At 36.3% G+C, this 17,346-nt stretch overlaps 1 protein-coding gene across 6 annotated transcripts in view; it reads left to right on the top strand.

The window, feature by feature from the left end:
* The window catches only part of SYT1 (synaptotagmin 1), a 354,732-nt gene that overhangs the window by 262,205 nt on the left and 75,181 nt on the right, over positions 1-17,346 (top strand). For 5 of the 6 annotated variants that reach the window (XM_038171613.2, XM_038171633.2, XM_038171628.2 and 2 more), the window contains 3 exons: positions 10,220-10,342; positions 13,449-13,616; positions 17,025-17,192. In XM_038171613.2, the coding sequence (XP_038027541.1) occupies positions 10,220-10,342; positions 13,449-13,616; positions 17,025-17,192 (459 nt within the window). The remainder of the gene's footprint in view (positions 1-10,219; positions 10,343-13,448; positions 13,617-17,024; positions 17,193-17,346) is intronic. The other variant, XM_038171643.2, reaches the window with a different exon arrangement.

Genomic DNA, 17,346 nt, shown 5'->3' on the forward strand with positions numbered 1-17,346 from the left:
TAGTGAGGTTGAGCTCAGAAGACAACAGAAATTTTGGGTTCTCCTTTGAAAAAGATTTTTGTATTTTACTGATTTTGTTTTCTCTGTATGACAAATGTGAAACCTCTTTTCTTTAAGCACCTTGGTTTAGGATTCAAGAATTCCCTTTATTTGATTTATAGATATTGTTCTGGTTCTTGTTATTAAGTAATTGTGAGATATTTCCCCACAGCCACACATGGAAAATCGTATCGTCAGTTGCTGGGTCACCCTGGGTTACTGTTAGCCAACTTCTTCCCATTGAAGCAAGCATAATTTGGAAGAACTCTTTGATTATGTTTGTGGAAAAAATCGTTGTGACGTTTGCTGTGTTCTACAAATGTTACTAATGATACAAACTTAACACTTTGTTGTAGGATAAATAATGTACAATTTGTTGATTGATATTTATGTGGAGTTTTTTTTTTCATATTATTTAAGGCCACTGTTGCACCTACAGTATATTATTCAGTGTTTTTAATTATATTCGTTAGGACCTGGATAAATGACCACGGGTTCTTGGAAAATAAATATTTTAAATGCAAAATTGCATTATGCAATTAATATGGAGTTTATTTTTCATGGGAAAAAAATGATAAAAAACTGAATCATGGTTTCTTATCTTTCTTACAGGCAATCTTAAATGTGCAATATTTCAGTAAAGAGAAATGAACCACTTTAGAGGTTCTGCTATAAAATATAAAGGGTTAAAAAAAAAAAAAAAAACTTTTAGCTTTCTTTATAAAGGGCAATGTACAGTACCAAAGATCTGAAATGTTGTCAAAAACCAAAAAGCTTAGTTGTCATCGTTAGGCCTGAACGTGCAAGTGCTAATTACCTGCTGCCTTCAGCTGAGAGTACATAATAGCAGTTGATAGGCACTTGGCATCTTGCAAGATCCTAGTTCCCTAGGCACACAGAACTTGAAAGGGAGCAGCATTTGGCAAATTGAAAGTATCAGCCTCTGGAAGTATAATTTCCATCTTAGCCTGGTTTCATTTGTCAAAGAGAACTTCTCCCTTATTTGTGCCCACGCTGACCTGCACACCCTTATAGAGCCATATAGCTTGACATAAGTAAAGATACTGCAAATTTGGTTGCAGTAAAGTTGGAGAAGAGATAAAATAAAGATTAGGTTTTCAATCTTTAAATAAAATTCTACTGCAGGAAGTGGTTACTTATTCAAGTAGAGCACACAGCTCCATCAAGGGCTAGGGGGAGGGTATGATTCCTTCTGGAGAGGCAAATTATTATAAGAATGTATACTACTGTGAAAAGGTCATTTCTCCGTGGTTTTTAGTAATGTTTGTATGTGGATGTTTTAATTTTTATTTCTTCCTTCTATGTCCTCCTTGTCTATGTTGTGTCTCATGACTGTTCTGGATTGTCACTTGCGGTAGGTTTATTTCACTATTTGGACGCACCTAGAGCTCTGATACATATAGTCTTCTGACAGCGCTGGCTCCTCAGCTGAGATTTATATGTAGTAGCTTTGGTACACACATCAAGAAGCTGAACCAAACTGATTGGGTATTTTCTCGGTGGGGGGGAGGCTAGCAGAGGTATAGAGAAAAGAGGTTGTCATTTTTTCTTTAGTTAAAATATTAAATCAAACTGTACTAGAAAGCTCAAGTTTAAAATTGATGGGCACCTAAAAATAACTTGCTAGAGTTACTTCCTTCTTGTATAAATGTCACCATATCAAAAGTAGACAAAAGCAGTATATATTTTTACTGTCTTTTTCTTAGTGTCACTAAAATTATTGGTACTTCATGAAACTTATTGTGGGCTCTCCTATCATCTCAATACAGTGCACGTGCTTTAAGTTCTTTATACACCATGCACATGCTTTAAGTGATCTTACTGCAGATTTCTGTTGGTGCACCTGAGTAACCACTATCGCTAGTGTTTTTATGAAATCTTCTCTTCACAATTTTTATCTTTGTAACTTTCCAGTCTCTGCCATGCCTCCAGTAGGGCTGCCACTACTTTTTCCTTCAAACATCCAGCTCTAGACACTATTCTTGCTGCTGATTTATTGGGTCTGAATTTAATGCATTGATACATTGAGGTCTTAAGCAGCCTGTGCTGATGAAAAGGAATAGACTTAATCATTTCAGTCATGAACAGCAACACTGAAAAAATAGTAAAATTTACCCCTATTGCTTGGAGAATAATTTTTGTGGTTGTCTGTACCTTTTATTAGGTCACAAAGCATTTGTAGAGAAGGAGATTTAATATCTCAGTCATTCTTCATTGCATCAAGGTGAAACACTGTCACTAGTGAAAGATCTTTGTTTTACAGTGGATGTGTCTGTTAGGCGAAAGAGGAGAATTTGTATCAGGTATATGTACCATACCCTGGAATATATAAAGTATGTACTTGACTTACTGTGGCCTTCAGTCTATCACTGATTCCTCTGTATGCTTTTTTTCCCTCTATGTAGGCCTTCCTTTCCACTGGGGTTATGTACTAACTTCATCATAACTTCATCTGTTTAATTTTCATGTATTAATATCAGTGAAATTATGGGGCATTATAAAGTAATATGATAGTGAGTGCTGCAATTTTACTCAACCAAACTTCAGCAAGTAATGATTTTCTTTGACTACTTCACCTTTTGATTTTAGCTGTTGAGCAGTAAACACCCTTTCCCTCATAGAAACAAAATACTGAAGGGAAAATCTTTTTAAGGTGCTCTCAGAAATGTTTCAAAGTAATGTGTTGACCTGTGAACTACCAGTGAAGAAGATACCAAAAATGAAGTTGGGGAAAATCTGAAACAAATTCCAGCGAGCCTGGATTTCCTTTGAGGGAACCCAAGCCTTTATTGACAGATATAATCCAATAGGATCTTGTTGGGGGACAGGAAGTCCATTGTTGGTCTTTTTTTCTGCAATATTTGCTTGGGTGTTTATTTGTTTTTCCTGTTGAATGCCTAGAGAATAGTCAGTGTATTTATTCCACAGTGCTGTCTGCTGGTCTCACCAAGCCAATTCCCATTTCTTGTCATCTTCAGCCCATGTTGACATTAATGTTCACCATGGCTTATCCATAATGTAATGAAGTATCTCCTATTCACACTCAGAAAGACAATATGTGCTTCAGATCCAGTACAGTGCAGAAAACTAGTCAAAAATAAAGTGAACAAGACATTCGTCAAAAACAAGAACAATAACTATACTGTAATAGTCAAAATAGATTGATTGGGCCCCATTTGTGTATTAATTCAACCTCAGGCTTGAGCAATCATCCTGTTGTGTTTTTTTTCTTTCAACACTTTTTTTTTTTTTTCAACACCTGTCTCAGAAACCAACTGTGCAGGATGCATAAAACTTCCTGAAAAATGTGAAAGCAGAATGTTTATGAAGATACAGTGCTATATATGAGTGTTTGTGTTCTGCAGGTTTTCTGCAATATTCTTATTTAGCTCAGATTTATATTAGACTTCAGAACCTGGAAATTATGAAAGGAACAGCTGTAAGCCACAAGTCTGAGCTTATTTGCATTCCTATCTCTTCTTCTCAGCCATTCAAAACAAGACATAGAAGCTTGCTTTGCCTGCTTCCTTAGTTTCTTTTTCCTCCTTTTTGTCCTGTAAAATAATTAATTACTTTTATTGTAACCTATTGTAATATTAGAATTATATGAAGATATGGATCCTACTCATTTTCTTACATCTTGTTTTCTATCCTGAAGGTCTTGCTACTGGAAGCTTCCATAGTTAAGATTTTTTTTCTTGCATTCTCTTGATTAACAGACCAGGTTTTGAACTCTTTATTCAAGACCAGAGTCTGCAGGTTTCTAATGAATGGTGTCTAGGAAGTATGCAATTATTCTGTAAATTAAGTGATTTGAATCACACATTTACCTGTATCTACTGATTACATGGAGAGCTAAACTCTTACACTAAGTGCCTGAAGTTAGCAGAAATGAATAACCTACAAAAGGAACAGCAGTTCATATCAATAATGTGTATATTTCAAAACCTACTGGTGTTTTAATTCCTTTAAGCAAAGGAATTTATTGTTTACAAACAAAATAGTGGATTATAGGTATGAATAGCAGAATAACCTTAAAGCATGAGAGTATCTTGGGTCTTGACAAGGTACTGTTGAGAGGATGGTCAAAGATTATCTCTTTTTATGCAAATAAGCCAAAAGGACAGTTCTTTGCCAGCTTTTTCTTCTGTATATCAATGTGGCACCCAATAAATCATGTCTGGCTATATTTAGATTAATTTTCACTGTTAAATAGATGTAGCACTAATTATATAGTATGACAAATTTCTCAAACAGAAATAAATTTAGTACTCAGAGTGGTCCTCCCATGCCCAGGAGCCAGCTCTATCCCAAAGCATGTTTCCATCTGGCCCTTTGCCATTCATTTGGGGAGGATGAAGAACAATTGATTGAGCAGTATGCACTGGCCAAGCAGCCTAAATCTGCCTCCTACTCACAGCCTGCTGTATAGCAAAACAAACCAATGCCATATGGGAAGTGGGGGCAGAGCATGCTAGCATACTTGCAAAAATGTTTGCTTCTTTTTGTTCATGCACATGGGCCCTGTGTTCCAAGCACAGCCCTGACCCACCAGGTGACCTTCCAAAATAGGCCCCCAGGTTGAGCCTGACTGCATCTCTTTTCAGCAAATAAACACTGTCTACAAAAAAATAATAATAATAAATAAATAAATAAATAATAATAAAAAAAGATCTGGGGACTTAGTTCCAACTTTTTGCTGTATTCCTCCATTGAACCAAAGGTAGTAAGTACCAAAGGTAGTAAGTACTTCAGTACCCCAACAATTCAAGGAGCTCTTAAGCTGAATGTGATGGCCTTGTGTCATTGAGCTCCTAAAGAATGAAAGCCTTTGACTAATCCAGCAGACCATTTAAAACCTGGATAACAAGCAAGGAAATAATGTCAAAGCATCGCATCCTGGACACAGCAGGGTTGTGCTCATTTTGTGCATTGGTGTGGCCCACTGCTGATGTGTAAGGCGAACAGTCTTACAGCAGTAATGGCAAAGTAGATTTCACAGTGACCAAAGCCTGGCTCAGCCACTGGAAACCCATGCACAACATGCTCTCTAAATTAATTCATGGAGAGAAGGCAGATGCTGAAAGAATGAAATGTTGTCTTTCCTTCTGAGGCACTCTGATAGAGAATGTGTTACAATTGCAGGCTTTTCTGTTTTGTGATAGGGAATCAGCCAGGAATTTTTAAAGGCTTTTATTTTTCCCGATAAAAATTGGCCACATCAGAATTGTGGTCTACTCAAATGTGAAAATTGATAAGAGGTGAACCACCATTAGTGGAAATGCAGCCATTCCTAGGTGTGGACATCAATAGGAGGAAAAATTGCCTTTCTGATAAATTTGTTGTTAGACATGGCACAGAACATTCTCGCTACAAAATAATATTGTTTTCTTCCTTTCAACTCAGCAGGCATTGCACAAGCCTGAGGGCTGGGCATCACTCACATGTTAAGAAAAATCCTCCGCCCCACATGAACAAGAAGACTGATTGATAGGACAGATGTAAAAAGAACTCAGACTGCAGCATGCACTGTGCCACAAATAACCTTAGAGCACTCATAGTTATGCTTTCCTATCTAACATGTCTTCTGGCTTACTGGTAACTTGCTTCCTTAAAAGTGATACCACAGGTCACCCCTCAAATGTAAACAACTCTAAAACACTGCTAATGAAAGTGTTTCCATACATACAACAGTAAAACACGTTGTTTCTGCTTGCTGTCCTCAACAGATTTCAAAGTAGGCATTGACAATGAGACACAAAGATAACTGAGACCAGAATCAAAAAGCAAAATACACCTTCTCGGTGTATACACCTTCTTTGCATCCTCACAGTGACTCAGATGGAATTGTGGCCTCTGCTTTGCTGTAGAGAGGGCAAGAAAATACACTGTTGGGAGGGAGTTAATAAAAGAATATGTAAAGCTTTTTAAACGCCCAGAATATCTTGTGGTTTGTGGTGAATAGCAGTGATAGGGCACGTGGCCATTGGTGGAACTGAGCTGGAAGCAAGGGGTGTTCAAAGAATCAGAAAAGCAGTGTCATCATCAAGAGGCTTCTCTTGAGTGCTGGAGTGGAGCAGGGAGGAAGCCCAGGAAACGCAAAAACCCACTGCAAGGTCTGGAGTCTGTAGAACTGTGATCAAAATCAGTGCTTTGTTTTGTTCTTTCTAGTTTTTATGCAAAAGATTAAACTACAAAAAATTGAAAATGAAGCATTTTCTTTAACAACCCAGAAGAAAAGAGGAGACTGTAAAACCACCCTTAATTATGTTATGGAAGTGAAGAAAGAACCAGCAGATTGAACTGTGGATCTCAGATTGCTGTAATTTAGGCCTATTTGTTGTAGGAACCACTGCAGTGTAGATGAGCTTGGGAAAAATTGACTAAGCATGGCACAGAAACGAAACTCCTAATGGCATATGTAAATTTATGTCTGTACCCTTGGTTCAAACTAGTTACAGATCTCATTCAAATATGGATTAAATCAGAGGGTGCTCAAAGAATTCATTTTGTCTTCCAGCTCTAAGAAAACATATCATATATTGAATAGCTCTGGCACAGTCCTTGGCACAATGTAACTTTTCTCACTTGCTGATTTCATTAGATGTGAAAGTGTCACCTCACAATGAACCAACACTTTTTTTTGTACATTCCTACTTACGTGTAAACATGCATTTTTTAGCGACTTACATACATGTAAGAGGATGTAGATTTTTCAGTGCTGTTTATTTCTGCATACATTCACTTGAGCAAATTTCACATTCATCCCAACATAGAAAAAATACATCTGTTTACCAACATGATGTTATAACAGATTTTTGTGATGTGTATTTCACACACACATGCAGAAAATGTATTAAAATGTCATGGAATTAAAAGAAATAGAAGGAAAAGTAAGACATATTCCTCTGCATTGAAATCCAGGCTTTCTGATCACTGTCATGTCAGATGAAGAGGCTTGAGGAGAAAGTTGGCTTATAATTAAAAACATTTTACTGATTCTAAAACCAATAAAATATAGCTGCTTATTTTAATTGATTGTAGCAGTACAAAAATAAGATTCAATATAGTGTGATATAATGTATTATAAATTGTGGGTTGCAGTACTATTCCATTAAATATTGATCTTTCAGAAAATCTCAATATAAAATGAAAATCCCTGTGGATATTTCAAGTACTTTGAAGCAATCCAATTCTTCTTCCTCTTTGGAACACAGCAGCTGCATCACACATGAGAAACTTCTGTGCTTCCTTTGACTCAGCTTCTTCTTGAAGCATTGGCCTTTAGTTTGAAAGCAAATTCCTCTCCTGAAGGTAAAAACTATTATATACTGATTTCTTTAGAAATAACCATTTGTTATTTCTTCCCTCCCCTGACTCCAAAACCTTGGCCAAATCTGAACATCATCTTATTCTTAGTGTTTCTTAGTTCTTCAATGTATCTGAGTCAAGGTCAAGAACAATATAGCCACTCAGCTGATGTGAGTAATATGAAACATTTTCCATCTCTCCTGGGAAATAGCTTTCACCTTCCAATAGGACTCTGATAAGTTATGGAGAAGAGTTTCCCAATCGTGCAATGTTTTGTGCCTGCACTTCAGAACTCACTTGCAAGAAGGACATTAACTTCCCATTCTAATTTCTAGAGACATAGTAAAAAAAAAAAAATCACTCTGAGATACACACAGTTTTGGCACATCTCCCAGTTTGATCAACTATGCAGAAGAGTATGTAGTTTTTCTAGTGAGAGCAAGGATATGTATTTTTTTTCCTTGATGCAATAGTTACAGATGCCCTGTAGCTGGAAATTAACACAGAAGTTTCTCTTTGCATTCTCCATTTTATTCTTGAGGAAAGGCTTCAGGATTGTTCTGCTCAAACAAAATCCAGGTCAAAAGTAGATGTAATAGCAGAAAGGCCAGTACTTATCCTAGATACAGTGATATACTGAAGCTGTTTATCACTCCTTTATCATGGAGTCCTCTGCTAGGACAATACTGTGATGATTCAGAGCAGTGGGTCCTGGAGTTAACATCCTACTCTGAGTTATTGCTTCCTGTTGTCTCCAGGCTCAGATCAATGTGGTTGTTTCAGTTCGACTGAGTCACATCTTTTTTGTGTGTGTGTGTGCGTGATCACAGAATCTCAACCTTATTTTTATTACCAGTGAAAGCAAGATGCTTGATATAATCACGCCATTCCATATCCTGAAAGTCCGATGTATGGTCCTGAAGGGGCTGTGCCCCAGACTGGCTTTGTTCCAACATTATCCTCTTGCCATAGAACCTATTAGGTTTTTAAGTGCCATCTTGGTTGTTGTGTTAACAAAAATGTTGTTGTGCCACAGCCAGGGAACTCACTAGCAGCTCAGCAATTAAAATAACTCAAAATAACGTTAATATCAGGCAGTTCAGCCCTTCCAAACAGAATTGGCTTAGTTCAGAAGTATTACTTTTCCAACATTACAGGTGATTCTCATCTACTGTCAACCTTTCCCACCAACCTCATGCTGGTACGCTGTAATTTATGTTCCCAGTAAAGAGTCCATCACTCACTAACATTCAGGTATTTAACTGTAACCCAGCTCCTCAGCTTGCATAAATCAATGTTGTTGCATTGATTTCAGTTGAGCTATGCCAGCTAAATTTCTATCTTTTTTTTTCAAAAAGTAGAAAAATAATTACTTAATACTGTACAGTTTTCAGTCTGACCTTTTGAATTTTAGATCCGGTTTCTGAAAAATAACATTTTCTACTTCAGAGATCAATCTTTCCTCTTACCACACCCACATAACTGTTGTGTGGCTCCCACAGCTTTCATGGCTGAGTGAGAATGTTAATGCTTTTCTGCATTATTTTTTTTCTCACAAGCCACCTTCAGCTGTGGGTATTGCTACTTTCCAGCCTCGCTGCCTCTTCAGATATAGAGCTCCAGCTGCAACCTTTTGTGTCTAAATGCTGTAGATTTCTTCAGACTGCCTCACATTGTGGAAAATAAAAATAAAAAATAAATAAATAAAAAATAACAGAGCAAATCTTATTTTTGCACTTAATAGTCTGTCTGTGCAAGATATTGAAGGTACTTTTATATTGTTCACACTATAGTGTGCAAATCACAATTGTAGATGGAATGCTCTCAGTATTGATTCTTTGCTTTCACAATCTAAACTTTATTTTCACATTTTCCTCATTTTTTCACTATTTTCCTCATCACTTTTGCCCATTTTCAGTTCTTACATGGTAAAGAATCTGCTTGAATAAGAACTACATAGTTAGGTACAGTTTTTTATGGTTTAATAATGGCATAAATTCCCTTTTTCACTGTGCAAATGCTTCTGCTTTCTGGTACAGCAAAAACAATGGCATTAATTAGTATTTTCATTATGTATAAAAACTAAGATAACTGCTGCATCCTTTAAAAATAGCAGGTTTTATATAATAGGCAAAACTGTATGGAGTTCTGTATTTCTTATGTTTGTATTTCTTTCCAAGCAAAGCACAATCAGCTTTCAATCAATTTGGTTCAGCTAAGCTTTACAGCAAGAATGAATAAAAGCGAAATTGGTCTCGGGAGGGAGGGAAAAGGAGAAACATGCACTTGCTGATGGCATGGTGATACCTCTGCTTCCATATTCATTCTAAATAAACATGAGAAATGTTTGGCATATGACTGTAGGAAGAATACATCCACAACACATGCTCTTTATCATAGCAATCCTACAGAAGTATGTTGCCAATTGCAAACAATTCACAGCATGCACAACTAGGTTTCACGTTGCCAAGATATCCTTAACTTGAGTGAATGCGTGACTTTGCATATTTAATAGCATGTTTGCCTCCTTGTGCCTCTTTAAGAGACAGTGTGAGCCCAGAAGAATTCTTTGATATCAAGATGATATTTTCTTTCTACTTTCAGGTTTTATAACAGTTGTTGCTTGTAATATTTCAAGAAGCTTTCTTCCTACTTCCATTGCTTGCTTGCTGGTTTAAAACATTTTGAGCAACTTAAATAGTTTAAATATGTATGTAAACTGCATACTTGGATTTCTGCTGTCATGCTTGCTTTTAATGGCTTCAAAATAGATTTGAGGACAGTGTCTGTTTTAAACCAGTGTTTAAGAGTTAGCCTTATTTATTAACTTTACATTCCTTCTTTCTAGGCTCTTAAGGATGATGATGCTGAGACTGGGCTGACTGATGGGGAAGAGAAAGAAGAACCCAAAGAAGTGGAGAAACTAGGGAAAATCCAATATTCTTTGGATTATGACTTCCAGAACAATCAGGTTTGAAACAGCCAACCTGTAACATTTCGGTTCTCTGTGGGCAAGGGAAAATGAAGTTATACATGTAGATATGGTAAATATCGCTTGCACTGAATAAAGGGAGAAAGCAAGACTGAAGATTCATGACAGAAATATTACTAAATAGGTGTTCAATGTACTCTAAATTTGTACCTTTAATCGAAATTGAAGACAGTTTTATCTAATTGTTAATAACATATTTAAGTGTCACCAAACAATGTAAAGCCACATTCTGCTACAGCATTTACATGTAACCAATAAAAGATAGCTTCTGCCTCTGCATATTTAAAACACAAGCAAAAAGATGGGGGGGGGCAGGGAGATAGAGACATAAAAGTAAGTTGATTCATCAATGGGTCTTTTAACAAGTTTGTAAGATTACCAGAAGTAGCTTTCTTTCACTGCATCATGTCATCTTTGCCTTACTAACTAGCAATCCCAAATTCTGCTGCTCTCCATGAAAGTACAGATATTTGCTAAAGACAATTTTGTTTGGAACTAAAATCCAAATGAAAAGTTCTGTCCTCCAAAGAACAGGACAGTTGGACAGGAAGGATCTCCAGCCAAGGACAGATATTAATTTCATGCCATACTCTGAAGATATTAAGACCAAATTTTGGCATACTTCCCCAAGTTTTCAGTAGCAACAGATACTATAATGTGATTTGGATGTACAATTGACCCATTCAACCAACTAATAGACAGATATTAAAGCTCATTGTGCTTAACTTCAGACCAAAGCACACCAATACATCTTACTTTTTCACTTCTACTCCATGTCTTTCAGTGAACTTGAAAATACACAGCCTGTTTCATTTTTGACAACTTCAGTCAAAAAAACACATCATTGTTCTCTGTTTAGTGAAAAAAAAATATGCTGAACTTAAATCCTTATTAATTCTTGTTCTTCATCTGAACTGACTTCCACACATACGTGTGATTAATTTCCACATTCATATTCTTTATTTTATGCTGTTCATGGATTGCAGTGCACTTACATGTTACAACAGAAAGAAATTAAGAGAAATTTAGAAAAAAAATCTATCAGCAGCAGAATATTTGCACAAAGTTATTATAATATTTCCCTCATCTTCTGACTTTCAGCATTTGTTTTTAAACACAAGAGATAAAAAGAGTTTGAAGCTTTTCAAGAACCTGTAGTTAAAGGAGCTTTCCCTTGACTCCCAAAGAAAATTCTCTGGCCATGCACTGCAGCAAACTGATCCCCCTTGAAATCACTGTGAAATCAGCGTGAAACATTAAACCCTTCAAAAGCAGAAGATCTGAAGAGGGAAGGAAAAGAAAGTTGCAATTGTGTTCTGACAAAGTGATTTCAGTTTCTTCAGAATATGAAAAAGAACTTTCTTTTTAAAGGAAATTTTGAGATTTTGAGAACTTCATTTTACAAAATGATATAGGAGGGGAAAGCGACAAATCTCTAAAGTGTATAGTATGTAATTAATATAGTAAATTCTTTGAGTTATGGATTCCTATTTTATTTTGCTGCTCTAAAATGCATTTCAATTTGGAATTTGCCTGAGAATAGATTATATGAAAGAGTAGAATAGGGGATTTAAGTTGGCAGACTATGGTATAGTTTTGGTATTGCTTGAAACTGCAAACTAAAATTGTGATTATTAACAGGGTTAAGACCGAAGACAAGATAACCAAATTACTCTCTAGCACGATGCTTCAGTTTTACAGAGGCAATTTTTAAAGGAGAATTAATTAATTAATTAATTGAATTATGTTTCCAGCTTGTTAATTAGACGGAATAGATTTGTTTTTCACTCTCTGATGTGAAAGATTCTGAGCCTATTCTTCTATTTATAAAATACTTTGAATCTAGAATAAGAACAAGAGAGAAGAGAAAAAGTGTTTCATATAGCTAAAGGAAAATGCTTCATGGAGCTTAAGAGACCCGTAAGTAGGAAAACATGCAGGCCATATGGAGAATTTACAATTGGAAAAAGGTAGTCCAACTTTGAGAAGACTCTTAGAAGGCAGGAATTTCTTTCCTAGATTGACTATAGTGTTCTGTATTCTGTTTGTTAGGGCTTCTGATTCCAATTTTAAACAATTCATCCATGAGAGGAGACAATACATTATGACTGAAGCACTGATTTAGAAGAAAGTATTTTCAGATTTTTTTCCCAGTTTTTAATCACTTGTCTCCAAATTGACCTTGAAGACTCATTTGAATGTTTACCTTAGTTTCATGTCTATTAAATCAGCATTAAAAATATTTTCTTTCTCTTAACTCCATTATGCTGATGTAGCCTAATATACTCTGGAATATCTAGACAACGTAACATTACATATGACTTCATTTGTAACAGTAAAAAATGACCATGGCATTTACAAGTTTCAAGTGTGCTGCAGTCCTATTTTAAAAGTATGTAAAAGATTTAAGAAACTAACTTTTCTGTCTTACAGTGAGATTAAGAATTGTTATTAGGACTTAGTTACCAGATGTCAGTTTTCATGGTGGGTGTTGTTGTGTTTGTTTGTTTTTAATATGGTGTCCTTAGACTACTGCCTAAACCAATCCACATACATATCAAGAGAATTTAAATATAAGGAAGACTGCAAGACCCATTTGTTTTCAGTAAAGCTCTACCTGAGGACTTGTGTTCGACACATCACCATTTTGTGTTTTGGAGTGGGGGGGAGATTATGTATTTGGGATTTAGAATACAAATTTTGTAGTCAAAATTAGACATTCTTGATTGTTTAATAATGTGATTTCTATTCATGGTGCGCAGCATAGAAAAATAATGCACAAGAGGCGATAGCAATTGAAAGTTATTTGATTGCAGTCTTTAAAAAGATGAAGTCTGTATTTAGCTGTAATCAGCTGCCCTTTGAAAACCTCTTTTCTGCTTAAACACAGCCTTTGTACCGTCTGCATCTGCCATAATTGGTTTTCATAAGTCTATAGTGTTGCTTTGCTTGCCTTCCTTGAAGGTCGAGGGGAATAGTTTTTCATAGACCAGAAATAGAGTGTGCATGTGTACTTGTCTGTTACAGTTTTTCATTTATAAATATATATTTGAAATTTCATTCTGCTGTTTTTCTGTCTTTTCAGCTTCTGGTTGGGATTATTCAAGCAGCTGAGCTGCCTGCATTAGATATGGGTGGTACATCTGATCCTTATGTGAAAGTATTCCTGCTGCCTGATAAGAAGAAGAAATATGAGACAAAAGTCCACAGAAAGACCCTCAACCCTGTTTTCAATGAGCAATTTACATTCAAGGTATTTTTTTGAAAATTATTGAAACTTTTTATTTAGCTACTATGTGTCTCATGCTTGACCACAAAGTTAAACGTCTAAGTTAATTGGTAACTGTGACATTTTTCATGTTGTAGAAACCTCTAATATTCAATCTTATGATGAAAATGGTATAGCTCAGGGGCAGACCTCAGTAGTGTAAAAGCATGGTTTGATTTTAGGCATTTCAGTTATCCTGGTTTATGACAATCTGATCCATATTTTATGGCTAGATAAAGCTTACAAGAAGGTTGGAAAATTTTGACAACTGTCAGACGAATTTCACTGAACCAGCATTTTCTTTAAATTTCTTTGTAGTCTGATCTGTGAATTTCAGTATATCATTTTTTTTGCCTCAGAAATAGATAAAAGCTCGGGGAAGGTAAACAGATGAAGGACAGTATGGCAGATTAATCTTGCTAGTCTGTCATAGTAATCCTCTACCATGCTACTTTGTATATGAGTAGAAATCATATCTCAGGTTAATAATATACATATTAAATAAATGTAGCTATACCTTACATTGTAAAGTTTAAGTTGTTCCAACATTATCTCTCGATGGTATATTTCTTAAACTGTAGCCATACCTAAACCCCAGGTAAGTAAAATAAAAGTACACTATTCATCATGTTTCAAAGGGCTTCTTCTAATTTACATTCTTTTGCTGTTACTTTAGGCCTTTCTTTCTATGCCCAATCTTATAAAGACAGCTACAGATTGAAAACAGGAAGAGTGAAAGATTCAGGCTATGTAATCATTCAATGAGAAAGATATCCCTGGAGGCCAGAACTACTACTGAATATATAAGCTTATGTTTTCCCTTGAAAATGTCCATAAAAATAATCTTTTGTGGGGAGTTATTTTTTCTTGAGCTTCCCTAAGAGAGTATTAAAAGGAAACAGTGTTATAAATTACAGATACCCGTGCAGCTCACAAAAGAAAAGCAAGAACCAATAATGCTATCATCTAAGATGAAAACACAAAATATAAATCAGAGCATCCACTCCTGGACTATAATGTCCACTTGTTTTAAGTCACATCATAATAAGCAAATTTTACTCTACTGAAAAATGTGTGTTTTCCAAGCAAGACCTGGCAGAAGTGTTTAGGTGCATCCCAATGTGGTACTGATCGTCCCCTGAGTACTGTGGTCTGTACTCAAGAGAAAATTCATGGAGCATGCCAAGTACTATCATTGTTCTGGGATTACAGTAAAAAAAGACAAGTGACCATTTAATTAGTGCTGCAACTTTAATAAATAATTTCCCTGGGAATTACTGACAGCATCTCACTTACTTGGGCAGAGTCTTACTCCAGTGACCCACTTCAGGTGGGTCACAGCTTCTGCTGGCAGCCCTCTTACACATCTCTCAATCAGAGCTGCCCACAGGGAAACCCAGGGCTGTTTTATTACCTTCTCCGAGGACATAGCTGTGAGCTGTCTGCCTTCCTTCCAAAGAAAGGCTAATGTGGAAGAGATGAGTAGTTTTTCTTCTGTATTGCATCTTGATACCTGGACCTAGGTCCAAGATTAGGATCTTCTTCAGGTAGTTCCCTGCATTAGTCCCCTTTCTTTTTTTTTTTCCTAGACACCCATGGCGCCATTCCAGGTTTTAGGTGTTCATCAGACTACAGCTGTCTGAACTGTATATCTGCACTGAGCTAGTGAAAGGAAACTGAGAAATCCTAGCTGGGTTGTATCAGTCTGGAAAAGACAAAAGTGTTTCTCCCCAGGCCCACAATGGTGATTAAAATGATTCCCAATGAAAGGCTCCTGCATCTGTCCCAAAGCAGAGAGAGGGTTTGTGTCTGGAAGGGTGACTTGTCTGTGCCAGAAAAAGACTCCTATATGTGTCTTTTAAGCAAGGTCTCACCTGCACTAAGAGTCTGAGTACCTCTGAGCACAGCAGAAAGCAGGGAGAGAGCGAAATCCTTTACAAGAGCTGGGAACATCCTTGGTTGTCCTGAACAAAGCTGTAGGCTTAGGCTGCTTTACAGGTAGTGAATGGAGGAAGCATTGCCACTAGATCTTCTTTAAAAATGAAGCTTCACTGAGGTCAAGTTAATGATAAAAAATGAATGACAATGTATGTAGTCTTTTCCTGCATTCTGAATGACCAGAATCCATTAGGTACTATAGTTAACTGGAGGAGAAAGAAGCTTTAGAACATTTCTCTTCTGTTTTTGATGCTGTGTAAAAATAAAAGTGAAATTATTTAGAATTTTGCCTTCCACATAAATTTGTCTTCCATAGCTTTTTAGAAGCTATAAATAATTTACAGAATCAAAATAGGCTTTGCTGTAGTATTTATTTACTTTTATTATAATACACAACCCTGTACTCATTGAAATTATTGTACTCAGTAATGGAAGCTGGAGCTGGCTCTCAACTTGAAAAGCTTCTTTTAAACATTACATAAAATATTATGAAAAAGAAAAACTACTCATGTCATTCTTCAGTATTTTAAAGAGCAAGCAGAAACTAAACAGTACCAAAGGACTACAATCCTAGGGTTTAAACAGACCAGAACATATAGCGGTTAACAAGGCCAGTGACAATGCCATGCTTCTTATAGAGACAATTAATAGAGAAATGTTTGCTGAAGCCCATGGAAACCATTTATACTTGCAGAATATATTCATATTGACCAAGTGTTGAATATAAGTCCAAACAATTCCTAATTCTTTTTTTTTCCAGACAGCCACTCAAGTGTAGCTTACCTGAACTGCACATCTTCATCTGAATATTAAAAATGTGACTCATAAACATCCAAACCCACAGCATCTGTCTGAAACACATCAGAACAGCTGGAGAATTAGTCAGAAGTTGGCCTTCTGCCACCACAATTTCTAACTGTACACTGTGACTTATAGGCACCTAAGTGTCTGCAGTGTGAAAAGTATAATAATGAAAAATATGCCTTGGCAAGTAATAGGTAGTGGTACTGTAAGAAAACTATTTAGTGTCTAATTACTTTGTGTCAGATACAGTAAGGCAGATCTGTTTTTTTATCAGTCTGTGAGCTACCCATTTCTGAGTGATGACACTTGATTTATTGAGGAAAAGACACCACTGTGTGAAAAGTTCATGTGTCTTCAGTGCAAATAATTGGGCTTCCTGTTTCAGTCTCATCACCCACAATATAATTTGAAGTAAAATGAGAAAAACCTGTGGAGTGATGAGTGAGCTGCCACATTGTTCTATTGAGTGCCATAGCCTGGTCTTGAAAAATACTGCATCTGGTGACTCTGAAACAAATACACCTCATAATTTTCTCTGCTTTTCAATTTACCTGAGATGACAGCTGATAAACCAAAGAAATAGATTTGCATTGTAGTGGACTGATCTTTATTGTCTGAGATACTGAGTTTGTCATTCTCTCTTCTTTACAGGTGCCATACTCCGAGCTGGGTGGAAAAACTTTAGTGATGGCAGTTTATGACTTTGATCGTTTCTCCAAACATGATATCATAGGGGAATATAAGGTTGCAATGAACACAGTGGACTTCGGTCATGTCACTGAGGAGTGGAGGGACTTGCAAAGTGCAGAGAAAGAAGAGGTAAGAAAAATTGGCTGGTTCAGTTTTTCAGGATACTTTTTTACTCAGTGGGAGAAGCAGTCAAACTAGCAACATTTTATTTTTTTTTGCCAAGACAGTTCCCATCTGTTATCAGCATTTCTCAGACTTGCTTCGCCTGATAAATTTTGATAAG

Source organism: Anas platyrhynchos, chromosome 1 (genome assembly GCF_047663525.1).
Source record: "Anas platyrhynchos isolate ZD024472 breed Pekin duck chromosome 1, IASCAAS_PekinDuck_T2T, whole genome shotgun sequence".
NCBI classification, from domain to species: Eukaryota; Metazoa; Chordata; class Aves; order Anseriformes; family Anatidae; genus Anas; species Anas platyrhynchos.